Below are 23,290 nucleotides of genomic sequence, written 5' to 3'. Positions count from 1 at the left end.
AACAGTAAATATGGTTATAAACGAATGCATACTCTATAAACAAATAAGAAAAGATATATTTAATAAATAAATGTTACTTATAAATGAAAACCATATCACAAGAACTCAACTATTATTGTTAATATATATACATATTAAATAAAGAGCGACTCGTATAATAAATAAATTAATAGAAATATAGAAATATAGCATTAGAATAATTATAATGGTGTTTCATGATAAATAATAATGTCAATCGTATTGAATAATTAAATATAGAATAATTAACTAAAAGATTGTATTTAAGTACAGGAAAATGGAATATAAATAATATAAGTAGTAAGTAAAATCATAGAACGGATAAATAAAGAACGTAGATGTGTAAACTCATATCTCGTACGTGTATTAGTAGGAAGTATAAATGTATAAGTATATATAATTAGAAAGAACGTTGATATGTATAAGTACATATATTGCATAAGTATGTGTGTGAGTATAATAATGGTGGGAGAAGTCGAAGAGTGGAGAGTCAGAGATCTTTCTGCCGTCTGATGTAACTTCACTTCTCTCCGAGAACTATTGACGAGCACAACTGTTATTACTGATCAAATCTTATCTACACTTTATAATAAAACTCAGTCTTCAGATAAAAGTTATTTTATCAATTACATCTATTCTTATCCATAATTTCATTATCTCATTAAATAATAATCATAATCATCATCATCATAGTCAACAATAAATTTATCACTGTTTTCAAATTCAAAATTGGTCCCGCGTGACAACGAACTGCCCACTGTCCAGGAGGTGGCGTCAGCTCTGATCCTAGTAACCTCCCAGGACATAACACCCTAGCTAAACTTTGTTTTTGTCGGATGTCTGCTACTTTCAGGGTAATACATTATTTAGATGGCGTAAGTAGACATTTTTACATATTTGTAACGTTTTTTAACAACAATAACAAATTATTCAACCTGTCTCTGTTATTTAAAATAGTTTTCAGAGGTTATGATAGTATTTTTACCGGGAAAAAGTACTCATTGTGTAATAAATTTTGAGTCTTAACTGTAATTATTGTAGTTTACCATACGAATTTATTAAATTTTATATTACAATGTCATTTGCGCAAAGTTATTATCCAAATTATTTTTCAATAAATGACATATTGGCAACAGAGGAAAGAATCCAGTGTAAAGTTGAACTTAATTTACCACGTTTAGGTAAATAATCGTTTTTTTTTTTTTTACAATTATTTAAAATTTATTAATTAGTAGTACTTTTATTATTAAGTTGTTATTTTCATTTAGGTTTCTTGGATATAACATCAGAAGCACCAGATTTAAAACCGGGAACCAAATTAGAATTTCCATTTTGGTTAGCATCATCATTACATTCTAGAAGAAGACCTATTGTTAGTGTTGAAATACCTAAATATTATAAAGAAGGTTGGCGGTAAGTTACTTAATTAAAATTTTTTTTAATTAATATAATTTAATTGGTAACTGATCTGTTTTCTATTAAAATAAGCATAATTTTGATTTATTAACTTGCCGCTAAGAAAATTTTTTTAATTTACTGAGTATGACACAAATGTGATGCAGAAAGTAAAACATGAGTATGAATGTAGTAGACATCAGACAAATTTAAAATTACAAATAAATAAAGGAAATAATTTTTAAAAAAATATTTACAAAAAATGCACTTGTTAATTTTTTAATTTTTTAAATGCGCGTTTTTTAAAAATTTAATTCTATTAATTATTTACTCAATATATTAATAATTTTAAATGTCTGATGTCTGCTACATTCACACTCATAGTAAAACAGAGATCAGAAAGTTTTTAAGTTTTAATTAACAAATTACATATCATTAAAATAAACAGCCAAAAATATAAATGGGGCATTCCACGCCAAATCATCGAGGTCGTGGACCCGACCATTATTTATTTAGCCAATTTTTTACATTTTATAGTCCTTGTTAGAAAGCACATCCATGATGTTTTTCGAATTTTTATATCGCTTTTTGAAGAAGTTATGGAATTTTGAAAATTGCAGATAAAAAATATTTGAATGCTCATAACTTTATGAAGAATATAGATAATCATATGAACTTGTACATCATTTTTTTCAGCTTTAAATGAATTTTTAACAAAAAATATCTAAAAATTTGATAATTCTCTATTTCATTTCTCTTTTTGGTTTTAAACATCAAAGTACGATTTTCAAGATGTATGACACTTTTTTTTTCCTTGAAAAAAATCTCAAAAATAAAGTATGTTGTAAAGAAAATTTTGAGCCCGATCGGTTTATGCGATTCCGATCCGTTCTTTTTTTCTTTAATTAAAAAAAAAAAAAAAAATTTCTACATTCAATGTGTCAAGTTTTTCACTGTGAAAATGTTATTATTACATAATAGCGAGTACTGGGAGTTTTTTATTAAATAAAAACATATTTTTATGAATGTAAATTTTTTTTATTTTAAATATAAGTTATAAACAAGAACAGAATAATAAGTAGGTACAATATTTCGGGTTTGTAAGATTTTTAAACTATCTCAAAAATGAGATGAACAAGAAAAAATAAAATACTGCACTAAGTTGTCAACCAATCAATTCATAATCCCATTAATCCCATTAATAACCTGAAATTATTTAGAATTTGAGTAATTTTTGACAATTAAACTGTCGTCCTGATCCGGAATAACACAGTGTGATTTTGGGTACCTGGTATAGTTTCTGCATGTTTGTATCTACTTATTATTCTGTTCTTGTTTATAACTTATATTTGAAATTAAAAAAATTTATATTCATAAAATGTATTTTTTTATTTAATAAAAAACTTCCACTACTCGCAATTATGTAATAATAACATTTTCACAATGAAAAACTTGACGCATTGAAGGTAAAATTTCTTTTTTTTTTTTAATTAAAGAAAAAAAGAATTGATCAAAATCGCATGATCGGATCAAACTCAAAATTTTCTTTACACGAAACTTTATTTTTGAGATTTTTTTCAAGGAAAAAAAAGTGTCATACATCTTGAAAATCTCACTTTTATGTTTAAAACCGACAAGAAAAATGGAAATAAAGAATTCTAAAATTTTTTAATATTTTTTGTTGGAAGTTCATTCAAAGCTAAAAGCAATGATGTATGACTTTATATACACTGGTCACAAAAATGAAGGGATATAAAAAAAATTCCAAATTTTTGAGTGATTTTCAACATGCTGTAACTCGGTGAAAAATGATCGTAAAAATAAAAAAAGCAATTTCTATCCTCAAGTTTCTAGTTTTTAGATCTGGAATTTAAAATATTTTATCATGCACGGTTCCGGAGTAATCCGAAGAAAAACGACGCAAAAATAAATTTCCAAAGTTTTGCTCGTCTTCAAAAAAGTCTATGGGCTTGAATAATTTTTTTTTTTTAAACTGACCTTTTGACTCTTTTAGAAAATTTTATGCCCTTTAATTTTCCACCCTTAAAAAAATGTTGATTATCGACAAGAATTAAAAAAAAAAAATTTTTTTTTTTCGTTATATTTGCAATGATTTATCATTGTCAAAAAAATTCCTCAATTTCCTTTTACCGCCGACATTCGCGCACACACACAAACACATACATACACATTTAAACACACAGACAAGTACACACACACGCGCGTTTGTAAGAAGCGTAAATCCGAAATTTTTTTTTTTTTCAATTTCTTTCGATAATTAATACTTTTGATCAAATAAGTTAGCATTAACGGTGAAAAAAAACATTTTGAAGTTGAAAAAATGAACAAAAACCGAGAAACTACCCATTATGGTGATTTTTGGCAAAAACGATAAATTTAAAGCTTCGGAACACTAAGAAAGAGAAATCGCAGTGCTTTGAAATTTTCAGGGTTTTTTCAGGACACTTTGAGGTTGAAAAAAACCGACGTATCCTTTGTTCATCCGTTATATCCAAAGTTATACCAAGATTTCCAAATATCCTTAAATATGCGAATCTTCACCTGTTTTTTAATCAACATTATCGCTTCAAAAAAAATTTTTTTATCAAATGCCACTAATTGTGACTCAAAGAGAATGTTTTGCAGTTTTCAAAACCCTACTTCCATTCTCTGTACGACCAATACGACCCGAGTTATTGATTGTCAAAGTCAAAATGGACTTTTTTGATTTGATCTATGACAACTCGGCGCTAAATCGTCGTAGTGACTTTTTAAGGATGGCAAATTGAAGGGCATAAAATTTTCTAAAAGAGTCATAAGGTCAGATTATCAAAAAAAATTTATTAAAGCCCATAGACTTTTTTGAAGACGAGCAAAAATTTGGAAATTTATTTTGAGTCGTTTTTCTTAGGATTACTCCGGAACCGTGCATAATAAAATATTTTAAATTCCAGATCTGAAAACTAGAAACTTGAGGCTACAAATTGCTTTTTTTTATTTTTTTTTACTCTACGATCATTTTTTGCTGAGTTACAGCATGTTGAAAATCACTCAAAAATTTGGAATTTTTTTAAATATCCCTTCATTTTTGTGACCAGTGTAATTATCTATATTTTTCATAGAGTTATGAGCATTCAAATATTTTTTATTTGAAATTTTCAAAAATTCATAACTTTTTCAAAACGCGATATAATATGTAAAAAAAAATTGGCTAAATAAATAATGGTCGGGTCTACGACCTCGGTGATTTGGCGTGGAATGCCCCAAATGTACTAAAGATTTTTAAAAGATCTTCATATCAGATGACATATCAGACGCATTTTCAATCACTTTTTTCCGCCAGTAATTAATTTTTTCATTAAAAAAAAAAACAAATTTTTTAATATCTGCTATTTTCAGCATCTTAAAAAAACTATGATAATGAAAGTAGCAGACACTAAAAAAATTTATTTCTTTTAAATAAACAAATAAAAAACTTATAAAAAAAAACTTTCAAAAATTGCACATCAAAATCTTGGAAACATTTTTTTGTGCATGTTCTACAAATTTTATTCTACTTACAACTAACTTATTTATAAAAATCACACAATTGCCTGATGTTTGCAACTTTCAATATCGTAAAAAACTAGGGGTAATTATTATTCCGTCTGATATGTTAAAAATTAAGTTTTTTAACAAACGTTGACGTTTTGAAATCTTAAGAAGCTATTAATTATTTTCAGGCTGATTTCCACGTGTGTATGCATGTGTGTTAATATAGCAGTAATGCATTTATTCTTCAATGCATGGTACTTGCTTTTTAAAATCTCTTTCTTATAATATTTGTATAATTGATAATTAAATAATTTAATTTCACGAACAGAAAAATATAATTACAAGAACAAGAATATATTATTTATAATAATAATAATAATAACAATTATATATAAATGCTAGCTCTGATTAAGAAAAATTATTTAAAACAGTTTGAATCGACTAATATATAGATATACACTTAGAATGGATTAAATCATTTTTCTTATTCAGGGGGTTGATTGCGATTTACTTCTTGCTTTTCACTCTCGTACTTGTATCCTTCTTGATGATATGTCTTGTGCTTTGTTACTGCCGGTAGAATAAGAAACGTTTTTTTAACTTATCACAGTCCAGGATCTTTGGCTGTCTTTTGGCTTGTTAGTTTCTCAAACTCCCTGGCATATTCACGCAGCATTAGATTCAGATTTATGTCAGTATATAAACATTCTATAGTTTTGAAACGAGCAGACGGATTGCAATAGATATTAAAATTTATCAATTTAGACCATTAATTAGATTTATTTGGCTATAGTCATATATTTCATATATGAAATCAAAACTTTTTGCGGTCATTAAAAGTACAAGACACAAAGAATAATATATAAAATATGTATGGTGTGCACATCAAATCTAAATAAAAATAATAATAAAAATAATAATAATAATAATGATAATAAAAATAAAAATAATAATAACAATAACAACGATTTTGCGCTCAGGTGAGGCCCTTGGTAGAGTCGGACTACCGGGGATAACCCCTTGAGCATTTAACAAAAAAAGAAATAATAATACACTTATCCAAAAAATTAAAGGAACAATAAAATTTTATAAATTTTTTAGTGATTTTTGGAAGGCTGTATTTTCGTGAAAAATGATCGTATCGAAAAAATGAAAAAATGAAATTGAAGCTTGAAAGCTCTAGTTTGAAGATCTCATAATTTTTTGAGTCACGGTTTTTGCGGAATCATAAGAAAAAGGTCGAGACAAAATTTTTCCAAATTTTTTAGTTTTGTTTTTTAGGTCTACGGGGCCGGGATAATTTTTTTCGAAAAAACCAATTCATGGCTCGTTTAGGAAATTTAATCAGCTACAATTTGCTTTTTTTTGTTTCTCTGCACGACAGTTTGCTGCTGAGATATCAGCCTTCAAATGAAAAAGGATCCTTTTGTCTTTGATTATCGATATCTCAACATCTAATGGTCGCACAGTAATTTGAAGGACAGTTTGAGAAACTTGAATAAATTCCCTACAAGCTTCATTTTCGATTTAAAAAAAAAAAATTTTTTTTTATCCTTAACATCAATTTGAAAAACCCACAAAAAATGGCCATTTTCTGTTATTTTAGTTAACTCATCGCTACTTTGCAAATATTGATGGAAAGGTCAATGTTGCCAGGTGATTTTACAGCTTAATGTACCTCCAAAAACCCTGGGAATTTTCAGATTGATCCATTGAACCGTTTGTTCGGTCCGATTGCTCAAAGTTTTGCAAAACAATTAAAGGAACAAGCTTTGCTCCTTAAATTGTGTAATCGTTATCAAAATGAAAAAACTAATTTTTTTCGGATTTTCTTTCATTTTTGCGTAAGTTATTCAATAAATGTAAGGTAAAGAGAAAAAAAAAAAAATTTCCGAAAAACGAGATAAAACAAGAATTTTTTTACTTCTTTTTTTTTACGTTGTACTCGGGGTTTGTTTTTTTTTTTCGTTTTTGGAAAATCTACTCCGGAAAATCTGGTCATCAGAACTTTCCGGGAAAAACAAAGTCGCCGCAACAAACACGCTTGCTGTCCCAGTACTACTCTACTCTTTCGGTGTCCTTAAATGAACCCGAAAAGAGCTTAGAGATCTCGATATGAAGACACGCAAAGTCATGAATATCAATCGGAGCATGCACCCTAAATCCTCAGTCACTAGATTATACCTTTCCCGGCACATCGGTGGGAGAGGGCTACAGAGCTTGGAGTGTCTACATGATCGTTTGGTTTTGGGTTTAACATATGAGGTTGTCAATTTCACTGCAGATGAAGACGACTTCCTCATACAAATTGTTCATTGTCATGAGAATAGGCAGAAGGGAGCGTTTTTACGGTAAGAAATGCATGGCGTTCAAGACCATGCTGGTATAGTTTCAAGACAGATACTAAAATAGTATGTGAAATATTCCACGACAGTATTGTAACGAGTCCCAGAAGTATGGCGTTATTTACTATACTGTATAGTACTGGAGCTATTGTTTTGCACACACGTATGCATAGCAGGCACGGCGAAACAGCATGGCCCTGAGACCCATACTCCAATGCCGAGGGCACAATGCTACTAGTTTTTCTCGCCATAATTTTTGGTGCTTCAATCAATGTATACTATCGTATTACCGCCAAAACTATATAGATGTAGTTAGATTAGGTTTATCTATAAATAATTACCTATAACGTTACCTCTACTCGATGTAAACGTGATTCAAGTATTTCATAAGCTCTCATCAAATAATTAAATTTGGACTAGATATGACGCGCTCAAAATATTTTTTTATTATTAATAAATAAATCATAATATTCAAAATACTTGTTACAGTGTAAATATTTTGAGCCTTTATCTTACTGTGTTATTTTATTGGTATTTAAATTATCAAATAATTATTTTTTCAAGAGACATAGTAGATGCTGGTCCATGCGCAGTTAAATTAAGCCAATGGAATCTACATTATTATGAATTAGGCATGCTTATAACACAATTTAATAGTCGAGAAAGTGAAAAAATAAAAGACAATTTATTATTAGTAAGTATTTTAATTATTCATTCATTTTTATTTTTTTTTTTTTTATAATTCATTAAGTAAATGACCCAGTTATTATATTTGCTTTAGCTATGACATTAAAAAATTGATTCATGTAAAAGTAAAACTCTTTTATGTTTAAAATAGTAGTAATCTTGATCAAGGTATGAGCAACTTGAGCAAAATACAGCAATAGTATAAAATACACTACACAATATAGGAGAGTAAAAAAAGACGATTTCAGACGAGGGTGAAGTTGACTGTGAGTCGAAAGCGAGGGCTGACATCACCAGAATTCTGAAATTGTGTGTTATCGCGTGCACGTATTTTTCATATTGTCTACATTGGCACTACATTGGCAAATTTAATGTCCGGAGCTAGTTAAAACAGTCTAATTTCTGACCAATAGTGTGGCAAAAAAATAATGTTGTATTTTAAATGTTCATATTTAAGTAATTTAACAAAGAAAAAAATGATTTTCCTCTAGGGATAAAACTAATAAGTTTCTGACCGCTAAGTCGCATTGGTCTAATATTGACCTGTTTTGACTGGCAAAACATGCATTGAAATTAGTAGTTTTAATGCAGGTGATATGAATTATACTATATCTATAAAGTCTTCCCAGACAGTGTCGTCAACGTTTTTCGCCCCCATCCTTAGAAGACGAGTCTGATCTCACGCCTTTACTACACGTTATCATTACAAACCGAAAATTTCCGACGGAACCCGACGGCGACTTACTCTCTGGAAGAATTTTAGATACTTTTATTATAGATCTCGACTAAGATTCCCAGACAGAACAAATAAAACGGGAAAAATCACATTTTCACATAGTAACGTAGCGCTTTGAATAAAAAACTGAAAAAATTAGTTTCAAATAAAGAATTTGAAAATTTTAACAAACATTTAGTTGAAATTATATCTTAAACTGTTAAACTTATAGCTGCGAATTATATTCAATAAAACTATTATTATTTATTTAAAAAAGTAATTCTTACGAAATTTCGTCAATTGTTTCGTTTTCTGCATGGAGAGAATTTCTTTTAAAAATTTAAGGTTAAAATTTAAATAACAATTACAGTGCCACTTATAAAGCTGGAACAACAAGCGCCAGTGGGACTTTTTACAGTGATACCTATAAAATATATAGTTCTCTAGTAAACTTGAACACAAAATTTCATAGTGAGCACTGTAAAAAATCTGATCTAGCGCTAGTTGATCGCACTTTACGGAACTAGCACTATAAATTTGATGGTAAGTTTTCTTCGTAATTTTGAAGTGATGCATTACTATACGAAACTATGATTGCTACTATTTTCTTCTTTGCCCACACTCATTGTCAATAATGGCTGGTCCTTCAAACTCTAGAATCCAAACCAGACAGGGGTGGGGGGGGGGGCAGGCATTAATGACAAAAAGTGTCCTAGTGACTGGGTCATTTGTCTTAAATCTTCATTAATTACTTGAAAAATTGTAACATTATTGTAATTATTACTATTTATAAATTAACTTTATTAGGCATTTAAGATACGACTAAGATCTCTTATGGATTCAACTGAAAATCCTTATGCAAAGCCAACGTTAGATACTCCATTGCCCATGTTAGAGCATAACTTACTTTTAGCTGGCCGTAAAGCACGCACTGTTTTGATAGAATGGTTAAAACAAGGTAGTGGCAATATTGAAAAATCAGAAATGGTTGCTAATCTTATGAAGAAACGTAAACGTAATGAATTCGAAGCCGATTAATGTTAATTATAATTAATTAATTACTTTGTTATTAAATCAATAGCAACTATTAACGTAAAATAATTTTTCTAATCAATTAAAAGTAATTTAATAGTAAATAATTAGTTTAATTAATTAAAATACAATATCCCTTTATTTAACGAATACAATCATGATTTTTAAAGTAATTAAATAACAAATATAAATTATATACAATTGGTATAAAGAAATTCAAACACAAAATAATTGTAAACAAGATTTAAAAAAAACATTAAGCAACTATTAATTAAAGTCTCTAGTTTTAAACTAATTATTTAAATTTCACGAATTTATGTATTTATATTGTGATTTTAAAAACATTTATTATTATTTACTTTTATTAAATACATTTATTTTATTTAAATAATTTTTTTGTATACAAAATATATCAATTAGATGAATGAATTATTGTTAACTCTATTGAGTTTAATAAACTGATTGATATGTATAGAAAATAGTAACATATTTATTTGGCGCATTTTCCTGACGACTAACTTTTAAGTTTTAATAGTTTCATATTTGTTCAATTTATTGATATAATTATTTATTCATTTGTTTTTTCATTTATTTTTTTAATAACAATAACTTGAGATTTATAATTCGTTAGTCTATTATAGAGAAAAGTTATATACTCCATAAATCGTGTAACAAAAACTGTAAGAAGTAAATCTCTGACAACAACTTTAATGTACATTAATTATAAAAATATTATTATTACAAAATATATAATTAGTATTGAGCAAATTCGGAGTAAAAAAAAAATTGAATGTTAAATTGTCTGGTTCATATCTCTTGTACATATGACTTTTACTACTTGTAAATTATATCAACTATATATGATTCATACGTAAATCTTATGAAATGATATTTTAATCAAGTGTTAAAATGGTAAAGCATCGTATGTGATTCATATATGCCCGATGAAAAAAGATTTTATACAATTATATATAGACTATATATAATTAGATAGAAAAAATGGCCCGATCCAATTGTATACAATTTGTATAGAAATTGTATACAATTCTATACAAATTGTATACAATTCTCTATAATTATATACAATTCTATATATTGCAATTATATAGAATTGTATATAATTTGTACAAAATTGTATATAATTATATAGACTTGTATACATTTTGTATAGAATTGTATACAATTTTTATACAGTTGTATACGATTGGATCGGGCCATTTTTTGTATATAATTTTATACAATTGTATAAAATCTTTTTTCATCGGGTGGTTACATCTGTTTTACATGTTGCACAATTTCAGTAAACTAATTATATCGGGGTCAGATAAACAAATTTTGTATGATTTTACAGTTTGATTGTTTAACTTTGGAATTTTCAAATTCATGTAAAAATAAGTTTCCGGATAAACGCCAATAAATATTTTTGAATGAAATTGAATGCTCTACAAAAAAAGTCTCTTAACAATTTTTACTAAATTCACTCCTTCAAAAGTTATTCAAGATTATTGGAGTCGTTTTACTTAACTTCAACCTTGAATAACTTTTGAAGGAGTGAATTTAGCGAAAATTGTTAAGAGACTTTTTTTGTAGAGCATTCAATTTCATTCAAAAATATTTATTGGCGTTTATCCGGAAACTTATTTTTACATGAATTTGAAAGTTCCAAAGTTAAACATTCAAACGCTAAAATCATACCAATGTTCAAGGCATGATTATAAGAAAACGGTTCATCTGACGAAAAATTTCAATTAAACCCTTTTTGTAGAGCATTCAATTTCCTTCATGAAATGAATCTAAGTCAATTTCGTTGATCTCGATGGTTTGAGAGTTATGAGACTAAAACCCGTTCATAAAAAAAAATCAAAAATTTCAATGATAAACATCTTAATATTAATATTAAGGGTTCCAATTTTCACAATATTTTTTTTTTTGTCATCTCAAATAATATTTTCGATATACTTAAAAAAAAAAAAATAGTCGATTTTTTCGGCCCAGTCTAATATTTATATATAAAGTCCTTTCACAGAGTTCGTCGCCGCCGGTTTTTACTCCTACACTTAGAAAATGAGTATTCCATGTCGTTACTACATAGTTACACTACAAACCGAAAATATCCGACAATTCCCGACGGCGATTTACTCTCGAGGAAGACTTTATATAACATTGTCCTAGGAAGAGTGTTCCTCGGGGGTTTTCGGTTTTTACTCCCACTCTAGATGTTCTATGCACTAAAAATTCTCCTCACTTTATTTTACGTATGCGCAGTTTAAAAATAATCAGTGGGAGTAATTTTCGAAATTCATTCTTTCTCTGAGACGAGTTTACAAAGTACTTAAAATAAATTTTTTTAAGATAAGTATAATCATTATAAAAAATCACGATTTATTTAGATCACATTCGTTCCATATACAATTACAGTAAATTATAAGTTATATCTGATGAATTTTATTTTATATATGAATCATATACAAGCAATAAAACTTTTTTGTTTTCTTTTTTTTCATCTATAAATCAGTTAGAGGTCATATCTCAACTGCTTCTATAATTAAAATATGAATAGATGTTTATATATGTACCATATGGTATTGACGTATGAACCATATACAGTTCTATTATAAAAAATAATGTTATCTTTTAAATTGGATTAAATTGCATTATGATTTCTAAAACTTAAAGTATCAAAACAATTTTTTTTTTAAATACAATTTTGTAATTAACAATCTTATCAATAGCATATTACAACATAACTTCAGTATATTGTTCAATTAATTATCAACTTATATTTTATAAAATATATTCTATTACGCAAATTATTTAAACACATTAATTAATATTTAAACGTTGATCTAAAAAACAAGAAAATATTTACAGCATGTCAACTAATGGAATGTATTATTAAAATATTTTTCATAAAATTATTCTCTATATTTAAATATAAATATAAATTTATAATTAATTCCTACAAATATTATTTTAATTATATACGCACATATATATGTGTATATACTACAACATGATATATTTTCAGGAAAATAATACAATAAATATAATTGCAATAGTTTTATAAAATCTAAAAATTATCAAGGCACCATTTATTAATGAATTAATTATTAAAAAAAAAAAAAACATTCTCATTTATACTTTACATACTCAACACATATCATATCACATATTATGCCGTGTTTTTTTTTTTTATTAAACATAATTTTATTGGAAAAATTATTGCAATTAGCCCTAAATATTGATTTTGAATTAACAAATTATAATTTATTTATCTTTTGATTATGAATATCCCGGTTATTATTATAATCAACTAGAAATATATCGACAGTATTACTAAAATTTTTACGGTAACCGTACACCATTTTGTTGTACAAATTCTACAATTAACGAAATCGGACTCGGAAAATGTAAACGGATCGATTAGATTTAAAAAAAATTATGAGATTTTTTGTATATACACACCGTATTATATATATATATATATATATTAGGGTGATTCATTTTAGACCAACATTTTTTTTTTTCAAGTCCCACTCAAAAATCTTGTAGCACATGAAAAATGAAAAATTCTCACAAAATTTGAGCTCTTAATTTCAATTTTTAGAGGTCTCTCAACGAATTTTTAGTTTTTCCATTTAAATAACACGGGAAAACTTTTTTTTTTAATTTTTTGCTTCCGCATCTCATCAAGAAATTTTTTTTATGAAATATCATGCTGACGTTCTTATAGTAGACTAAAAGCTCTGCAAAAAAGTTTATTGAGTCGAGTCTGTAAGTGCAATATCTCCATTATAATTCCCGTTACAAATTGTGATTTTTGTGGGAATTCGATTTTAATGCACTTAGAAACGAAACTATTGGTGATAGACAAAAAGATTAAATGGCAATTTCGTAGGTTATTCAATACTCTAAAATAATGCCTCCATGAATATCTCTGTACCACCAATAGTTTAGCCTCCAGACGCTCTCAAAGTCCAATTTTTTTTAAAAATATGCTTTTAATGCACTTAGAAACGAAACTAATGGTGATAGACGAAAAGTTTAAATGGCAATTTTGTAGGTTATTCAATACTCTAAAATAATGCCCCCATGAATATCTCTGTACCACCAATAGTTTAGCCTCCAGACGCTCTCAAAGTCCAATTTTTTTCAAAAATATGCTTTTAATGCACTTAAAAACGAAACTAATGGTGATAGACAAAAAGTTTAAATGAAAATTTTGTAGGTTATTTAATACTCTAAAATAATGCCATTATTAATATCTCGGTACCACTAATCGTTTAGCCTCCAGACGCTTCAAGGTCCAATATTTTTCAAAAATATGCTTTTAACGCACTTAGAAACGAAACTAATGGTAATAGACAAAAAGTTTAAATGACAATTTTGTCGGTTATTCAATACTCTAAAATAATGTCATTATGACTATCTCTGTACCATCAATAGTTTAGCTTCCAGACGCTCTTAAACTTAAAATTCTCTCGGAATATATTGCGCAAAACAAAATTTTTCGATATATAATAATAATTTATAATAATTACTTTAATTATTTAAAAATATACTATAATAATAAACAAAAGTATTTTATTTTGGTGAATGTGTACAGAAAATATCAAACTTCTGTTTAGAGTCACTTATTATTTTAACTTATGAGCAATTACCTGATTAAAAACTCCGATTGAATCTGATTGAAACACAATCAGAATTCTATCAGTTTCAATCGGAAACGAATTTTCAATCAGAAATCTTCGGGAGCGTTCGGGGTCTCCGATTGACTTTCAATCGGACTCAATCGGATTCAATCGGAAAAATTTTTTTTTATTTTCTGATTGAACTATTTGAATCAGATTCAATCAGAGTCAATCGGAAAAAAATCGAGAGATAAATTATTATTTTCCGAATGAATCCGATTAAAACTGATTGAAATATTTCAATCGGATTCAATCGGAAAATAATCGAAAATTCTAATTATTTTTTTCCAAACCAAAATAAAATATTTTTGTTTATTATTATAGTATACTTTTAAATAATTTAAGTAATTATTATACTTGCGAAAAAATTTTGTTTTGCGCAATATATTCCAAGAGAATTTTAAGTTTAAGAGCGTCTGGAAGCTAAACTATTGCTGGAACAGAGAAAGTCATAATGGCATTATTTTAGAGTATTGAATAACCGACAAAATTGTCATTTAAACTTTTTGTCTATTACCATTAGTTTCGTTTCTAAGTGTGTTAAAAACATATTTTTGAAAAAAATTAGACCTTGAAGCGTCTGGAGGCTAAACTATTGGTGGTACAGAGATATTTTTGGGGGCATTATTTTAGAGTATTAAATAACCTACAAAATTTTCATTTAAACTTTTTGTCTATCACCATTAGTTTCGTTTTTAAGTGCATTAAAAGCATATTTTTGAAAAAAATTGGACTTTGAGAGCGTCTAGAGGCTAAACTATTGATGGTACAGAGATATTCATGGGGGCATTATTTTAGAGTATTGAATAACCTACAAAATTGCCATTTAAACTTTTTGTCTATCACCATTAGTTTCGTTTCTAAGTGCATTAAAAGCATATTTTTAAAAAAAATTGGACTTTGAGAGCGTCTGGAAGCTAAACTATTGGTGGTACAGAGATATTCATGGAGGCATTATTTTAGAGTATTGAATAACCTACGAAATTGCCATTTAAACTTTTTGTCTATCACCAATAGTTTCGTTTCTAAGTGCATTAAAATCGAATTCCCACAAAAATCACAATTTGTAACGGGAATTATAATGGAGATATTGCACTTACAGACTCGACTCAATGAACTTTTTTGCAGAGCATTTAGTCTACTATAAGAACGTCAGCATGATATTTAAAAAAAAAAATTTTTTGATGAGATGCGGAAGCAAAAAATTAAACAAAAAAGTTTTCCCGTGTTATTTAAATGGAAAAACTAAAAATTCGTTGAGAGACCTCTAAAAATTGAAATTAAGAGCTCAAATTTGCTGAGAATTTTTGATTTTTCATATGCTACAAGATGTTTGAGTGGGACTTGAAAAAAAAAAATGTTGGTCTAAAATGAATCACCCTAATATATATATATATACATATATATATATATATATATATATATATATATATATATATATATATATATATATATATATATATATATATATATATATAGTAACACAAAATTTTTACCGTAAATAGATTTGACAATTATAACCGGGAATAAAAATTTCTTTAATATTATTAAATATAACATTAATTTACTGTTAATAATTATTAAATTAATAACAATAGCTCTATTTTATATAAATACATTTGAGAGAAAAAAACTATTGTATTACTATGAGTCAATTGAGTAGACTTAGGTAATATATATTTATATATTTATTTATTATTAATCATTAATAATGAATAAACTAAAGTTAATATTGAGCAAGAGTTTGAGCACTAGGTGTGATTGACTCGATGATTTGTATATAAATATATATGTATAATATCCATTGCCATCTTGATAATTTAATATATCTTATTAGCTTATAATATTTATTGGCGAGATTTAAAATAAAAATAATCTTTTCACTGTACAATTTATTTTTTTTCTATTTCAATATTTTCAAGTATTTGCCTATAAGGTAAAAGGCCTAATACTCGAATCGGAACTGGTACCCGATTACTCCATATATATATATATATATATTAGGAATATTTGGTCTTTTACCTTAAGTAATAAAATATAAATAACATATATGAAGATCATTTTTATTTATGCTTGCTAACATTATAATATATATATTTTATTGGTTTTTAATTAGTTGTAATGACGTATTACTTACTATACATATTTGTCAAAAAATTAAACTTGTTTAAGGCACCTTTTTTTTTTTTATCAAATGGTTTTTTAATCGTATAAATGTTAATCATTTTTTTTTACGCTTTTTAATTATCATCGATCGTAAATAATACGATGTGATTTTTTTTTTTCTTATAAAGGCAATTCGAAAAATTATTATTAATTTTAGATTTATATATATATAAATAGATATTCTTTAACTTTTGAGCTGTTGATTTATATTATTTTTATAACTAGAAAATTTTAATTTCCTAAATTTTCATTTTAATAACTGGATGAAAAAAATAATGTTGTTGATGCCTTTGAATAGCAAATATTTTTTTTATATATAGTAATAATCATTTTGTTAACGTACTTAAATTTATAAGATAATGAAATGAATTTTTCCTGTCACATTCGACAAAATTTCTGTACGAAGAGAATTTATAGTTAAAAGTATTTAGGTTATGGCCGAATAATGGAATTATAGAGAAATCAGTACAGAAAAAAATATATTTATTAGAATAAAATAGTACACTACACATATAAGGAAGAAAGTATGACATTTAAATACATGTGTGTAATTGGCTATTGAACCTGCCAGCAGGTCAGTAACGGAAATGTTCAGATACTAGCTATTGTTTAACGAAGTTTAGCGCATGTGGGGTTTTATTTTGTTCGTACTCTTAGAACAGGGAAGTGATACTTCCTTTCCACTAAATGGGGCAGGAATCGAACATTTCGACGCAAGTGGCTGCGTTCAGATCAACTGATTGGCAATCAATGCTGTTCTGATAAACTGTAACGTTCAATTCTCTTTATACAGAAAATAATTTCTAGAAATGTAATACAATAATAATAATATTGGAAAATTTATCCATTACAATTTATAAAAACTTGTATCACAAAATTTCTTAAACATTAATTTATTTTTTCTAAATCAACAGCTTATAGCCAAAAAATTTCTATTTAGTCAAAATAATTCGTAATTGTTCGTTATCTAGTCAAAAAGTTGTTTCAGTTTCTAAACTAGGCTCCTGTTTAAAAAGTCGAAACCCCGTGACATTATTATCATCATGTGATGTAATAGAAGTTAAATCGCGTAAAATCATAACAGGACTACCGGCACTTAACATATGATCCTGAGGACTAAGAGGTCCTGTGTTTGCTGGTGTTAGTGGACTACTAGGACTTTCATTGCTACTTACATAACTGCCAGGTGGATTTGATATCGGTAAGGGCGTTGTTGCGCCATTTAATTCAGCAGATGCGCCACCTAATAGCATTTCTTGTAACAAACTGTCGATATGCGCAACACCAAATAGCCTTACAAATTGTATTTGTTCAATCATTTGCCATGATATTGACTGTAACGCCGGTAATGTTAACAATATTTCCCCAAATCGACCACGGCTGTCATATTGACGATCACTTATATAATCTTCAAGATTTATTTGGATTTGATAACGTAAATGTTTTATTCTAGCTGGTTCACTTAATCCTTTAGCGTCTGTAGTAAAATATAAAAATTTTAATTATTAATCAATATCTCTTAATATAAATAAATAAATAAATAAAAGAACATACTTGGATCAAAGAAAACAATGGCTTTAAGACAAGCAAATTCGGTATCATCAATCTGTACTTCATTTAACGGTTTTACCAATTCTTCCATTATGCGTATACCAACTCTACTGATATCCAGATCTTGATTACGTCCATCTGTGGGCAATGATATGACTGATAACCACGGTTATACCGTTCGTATTATTTGTTACGACTGAGTCCGGCATGGGATTCATGTATTTTAATTCTTATATTTATATACTTTTTTTTTTTTTTTTTTTTTTCGGCTTTTTAGAACAAACAAAACTTGCCATGCAACATTCATAACTATTAAAGACAAAGACAAATGCCGAACTCAGCCAACTAGCTACACCCCAGTAAAACGTGCACTTTTGAAATGTCCAGTTTTCGTATCGATCATAATGAGAATAATCATTAATACAATTAACAAAAAAAAAAAATATTTTAATACAAATCAATCTTTAAACGGCTGAGGCAGCCGTTCGGCAAGCGCGTGGCTCGGGCGATCACCAAAGTCAAGTAGCATCGAGCATGATTACTGCTTGGCTGGGTGACCGCTTAGCCACGCGTCGGGTTCGAACGAAGGTTTCTGACCGTTAGGCGTGGGATGAAGATCTAGTGATCGATAAAATGGGAATTTTATCGATCACTGGAGCTTCACTCAAACCGAAACTGTACCCTGATAGTCAAGTTGGCCGCAACTTGTCGACAACCTACTGCCGCAACCTGTAGCCAAAAGTTGGCCGCAAAAGTAGGCATTTCCATAAGTTGTCGGCAACTTTCCGAGGAACTTGTCGACAACTTTCAGCTCGTGTAACTGTTGCCGACAACTTTTCTACAAGTTGCTCAGAAACTTAGTGACAGGTTGCGGCAGTAGATTGTCGTCAAGTTGGTCGCATCTTAGGTACACCAACTTTCTGATCAGAAACTCTGGCTATCAGGGTACTGGCTAGGTTTTTTCTGTGGTTCCCTACGCCACTGCACCTCCATTGCACAAGGGAGGTAGTAGGACATCCAGTGCAGCCAGATCGTGGGATATTTTTATGCCCCCCCCCCCCCCTGCCATTACACTCCATGCTATTTGACCGCGGGAAGGGGTAAAAATATCCCACGACCTGGCTGCACTGATGCAGTACAGTATAAAGCACAAGTCGGGCCACAGCCGCAAAATAAAAAGAGTAAGAGCTTAGGGTGTATATAAAAAAAAGGGGAAAAAGAGCTTAGGGGTGATAGTAGGTAAACATTGTAAAAAACTGCAGAAGTTATAGAATTAAAGCACTCTAATAATACAAAGCAATCTTTGGAGGATGTAATTTTAAAAATTTATAATTTTTTAAAGTAAAAAAATAGTCTAGTGCTATTGATCTAGTAATAAGCACTATTTAAATAATAATTAATAATCACAAAACATGTAATATTTGTTTTTGAAAATAACAGTTTTAAGTTTTAATTTTGACTACAATATTTTAGATGTGATATAATAAATTCATAAATGATCAAGCAGGATCATATCTGTAAATATATGAATACTTAAAATTGATGAAAAATACAAAAAATAGTCCTATCTGATGATCAAACATGATTAAATATCGTCATAGTTGCTCATTTACAGCGATATGTGTGTAGAAAAAACTAGTTTTCGTATATCTAAATATTCAATAATGATGATAGATGAATAGATCTGATTATTTTTTCCCGGTGATAAAAATATACAAATTATGATCCTATCTGCTTAAATATGAACATACATTATTGTATTCGATCATATCTGTTCATATATGTAACTATAGATTACATATGAGCATATATGATTGATTATACACGTTCATATGTGGCAATATATGATCGAATGGAGCCATTTTTCAAATCTGATCAGATGTTATTAAACATATATATATATATATATATATATATATATATATATATATATATATATATATATATATATATATATATATATATATATATATATAAATTTGATCGCATCTGATTAATTAATTTTTTTTTTGGTAAAAGAAGATAATTATTGAAGAATTATTAAAAAAATTTTTAATTTTGTTTTAAGTAAAACGAAAATTAAATATTAACTTAAAATCTTTAACTTATCACCTTTTTATTAATCTTTGCTGATTTATATCGATATATTATCGTAAAAGACAGAGATGGCATAAAGTCACGTCGTTTTATTAGTGAAGATTATTATTATACTTTTTATTTATTCGCAACGAAATCATAGATGATAAAAGTCTAAAATTACAGATAACATCATGAAGTATTGGAAACTTTAAAAGTAAAAAGTTACATTACTAATAAATAGTATTAAGAATTACTACCAGAGATTTAATTAAAAGTTTTTACAGAAAATTCTAATCAGGATTATAACAGTGATTGCGCTTCATTTATTGTCTTAAATAGACAAGATTCTAAAAAAATTTCGAAAGTATTAATATGCAGTACTTATATAAAATAAAAATTTTACTGTGGCGTCAACTTGTAAAATATAGTAATTACGATTTAGAAAAAAAAAAAAAAATAGTTAAAGATAATAATAATAATAAATAATATTTAATTATAAGTCGAAAAAAAAACTGGACAATTCGTCTCCACTTTTAGTCAATTAAATTTTCTTCCGTCACAATTGAGAAAATAAAGTAAACTTTCATTCACATTTATAAAAGTATCAGCGTAGTAGCAAAATAAAATAGAACAAAGAAGTAATCGATAATAATGATCAATATATAAGCACCAATATTTTCCTGTTTTTCGCAACAAAGAAAATATTATAATGGCAATTAAGCAGTTATTTACAATCTCTATTAGTTATTAAAATCATTATTTCCCAGGACTTTATCATTAATTATTTATTACTATTATTATTGTTATTATCACAAACAATAAACATGCATTGAAATTATGCAACAAAAACATTAAAGTAAAATGATGTAATTGGTTGGAACTCAACGTACCAGGACAGCTCTTGGTGATAATACAATTGTTGCCAAGTAGCAATACATCATTGAGATGCATGCTACGTCTTGCAACACCAAGTAGAAGATGTTCACCGGCATGAGCTCTTAGTAGCGCCACTTGATCATCAAGAGTAAGTTCACTAAATGCCGGAATGTATTTAGCCCATTCGACTAATATCAATAATTGTTGTTTCATACTATCGCAAACGTCATTTATATTTGCTATTTGTTTATTACTGAGGTCAGTCTCATTACTCGGGCTCCCCAATTGTTGTACCTGAAAATATATTTTTTTCAATTTTTTATTTGTAATTTATTTTGTTGTTAATTCATTTGAGTCATTGAACGATAAGTGTTGAATATATTTATATATATATATATATATATATATATATATATATATATATATACATAAAAGTAATTTATAATCATGACAGGAAATAAATATTTTTTCATTTGAACGGATACTGTTTTTATGCATCCCGGACATTTCCGCGGTCATACGCATTTACAGCCGTAAGGAAAGATTTATAAATATTCAACGACAGGGCTAAATTAAACTGACCTCTAAGGCCGCCCCGACTTGTCTACTGAGCATTTCAGCTTGTAGTAAGGAGACGACTGACAAACCGCCGCCATTGCTTGTTTGTTCTTCATAACTTGGTCGTCTACAACTTATTCGATCACGTTCATTTTGTACCGCTAAAAAAAACATTTTTATTATTGTTAGTATTATTAATGATTAATAAAAATTATTTATTAATAAAATATAGAAAATAACAATACCTTCTTTTTTCATACCGGCTTTAAAACATTTTCGTAGCCTACAATATCTACATTGATTTCTTTTATCTTTATCAACTACGCAATTCCGATTGAATCTTAAATAAAAATAAAAACATATAATTATGATTTTTTTTTTTTTTTTACTAGTAGATATATAATTATAAAAATATGTAACAATCGTATTATGTCTGCGGTATAAATAAATAGTTTTTTTTTTATTTTGAGAAGCAATTCAAATTCAACGATGCCGATTAACTTTTTTTTTTATTAAATTAAATTATAAGTTTGAAAAGTTGTATAAGCTTATTAACTAACCGGCAAGTGTATAAGTGATTTTTTCTAACTGAACGCCGGAAAAATCCTTTGCAACCGTCACACGAAGCGGCGCCGTAATGCTTCCCTGTCGCTCTGTCGCCACAAATAGCACAATGTTGAGATAACACACCGGTTACCCCTGATCCAGGAATACCGAGGACAGATCCGCCGGTACCACCGGCTCCCATACTTAGATCAGCATCTGAAAAATATATCGAATAATTCAACTTTATTTAAATTAAATACAATATTATAAATAACTATAACAAAAAAAAATTTAGTTAAAAATTTTGCTTTTTAGTTTTTTTTATAAACATCGACGATATAGAACAGCTAGCTCAGTAAGCAAGAGCATTGGTCTGATTAATAGGTCAGGGTTTCGAATCCACCTCGAGGTCTTTTGCTAACATTTAATTTAATTTTTATATTCTCTTATCGTAAAGTTGATTTTTTAAATAAAATTTCTTAGTAAAATTTTAAACTACAAAATAACGTAAAATTAAGTCATAAAATTTTGTTAGATTTGAAGTCAACGAAATATTTTAGTTAATAAATTTTTTTTGAAATTTTATTCTGGAATGAACTATCGTGAGAATTAATATATATATATTGGAGGATATTAAGATAAAAATGGAAAATATTTCCCAAAAATAAATTTCTGATATATAATTCATTTATTTGTTTATTTTTTTTTTATCTATTATTGAACCAATTGAAAACGTATAGAGATATATCTAAAATCTATCTACGATCGGTCTTATCGTACGTAGACATAAATATATATATATATATATATATATTCTTTACCACCGTAAAGTCAAGAATCGTGATAACAATTATCATTGGGGAAAAAGCCAATATATATATATACATATTGTATATATACATATATATATTCATCATAATATATATGTACAAGTAAATGCGACAATAAACACGTTTACATATATTTAATATCGATGTTATATTTTTAACTTCATTTATATATGACAACATCACACGTGTTGTTTTAATGATGATAATTTTATATATATACAATTATTTTATTTTTGCAATAGTATCGGTTATGCGCCAGATACTAAC

The 23,290-nt window shown here is 27.7% G+C and overlaps 2 protein-coding genes across 9 annotated transcripts in view; one reads left to right on the top strand and one right to left on the bottom strand.

The window, feature by feature from the left end:
• Positions 1-565: 565 nt before the first annotated feature.
• LOC130678282 (DNA replication complex GINS protein PSF3) lies at positions 566-10,009 on the top strand. 2 transcript variants are annotated; one of them, XM_057485429.1, is made up of 5 exons: positions 566-893; positions 976-1,199; positions 1,287-1,431; positions 7,857-7,986; positions 9,502-10,009. In XM_057485429.1, the coding sequence occupies exons 2-5, from the start codon at positions 1,094-1,096 to the stop codon at positions 9,730-9,732; spliced, it is 612 nt and encodes a 203-aa protein (XP_057341412.1). In that variant the 5' UTR covers positions 566-893; positions 976-1,093; the 3' UTR covers positions 9,733-10,009. The 2 variants fall into 2 exon arrangements, with proteins under 2 accessions (XP_057341412.1, XP_057341402.1); XM_057485419.1 differs by lacking the exon at positions 566-893 and having other exon boundaries at positions 931-1,199; positions 9,502-10,008.
• A 5,909-nt stretch (positions 10,010-15,918) lies between these two features.
• Positions 15,919-23,290, bottom strand: part of LOC130678244 (hepatocyte nuclear factor 4-gamma) — a 101,229-nt gene continuing 93,857 nt past the window's right edge. For 6 of the 7 annotated variants that reach the window (XM_057485356.1, XM_057485364.1, XM_057485381.1 and 3 more), the window contains 6 exons: positions 22,208-22,409; positions 21,893-21,987; positions 21,672-21,808; positions 21,104-21,383; positions 18,138-18,290; positions 15,919-18,060 (listed from right to left, as the gene is read on the bottom strand). In XM_057485356.1, coding sequence (XP_057341339.1) covers positions 17,555-18,060; positions 18,138-18,290; positions 21,104-21,383; positions 21,672-21,808; positions 21,893-21,987; positions 22,208-22,409 — 1,373 coding nt within the window. In that variant the 3' untranslated portion in view covers positions 15,919-17,554. The remainder of the gene's footprint in view (positions 18,061-18,137; positions 18,291-21,103; positions 21,384-21,671; positions 21,809-21,892; positions 21,988-22,207; positions 22,410-23,290) is intronic. The other variant, XM_057485372.1, reaches the window with a different exon arrangement.

Source organism: Microplitis mediator, chromosome 1 (genome assembly GCF_029852145.1).
Source record: "Microplitis mediator isolate UGA2020A chromosome 1, iyMicMedi2.1, whole genome shotgun sequence".
NCBI classification, from domain to species: domain Eukaryota; kingdom Metazoa; phylum Arthropoda; class Insecta; order Hymenoptera; family Braconidae; genus Microplitis; species Microplitis mediator.
Note: the sequence above shows the minus strand (reverse complement) of the source record. Positions and strands in the feature narration are given on the sequence as shown.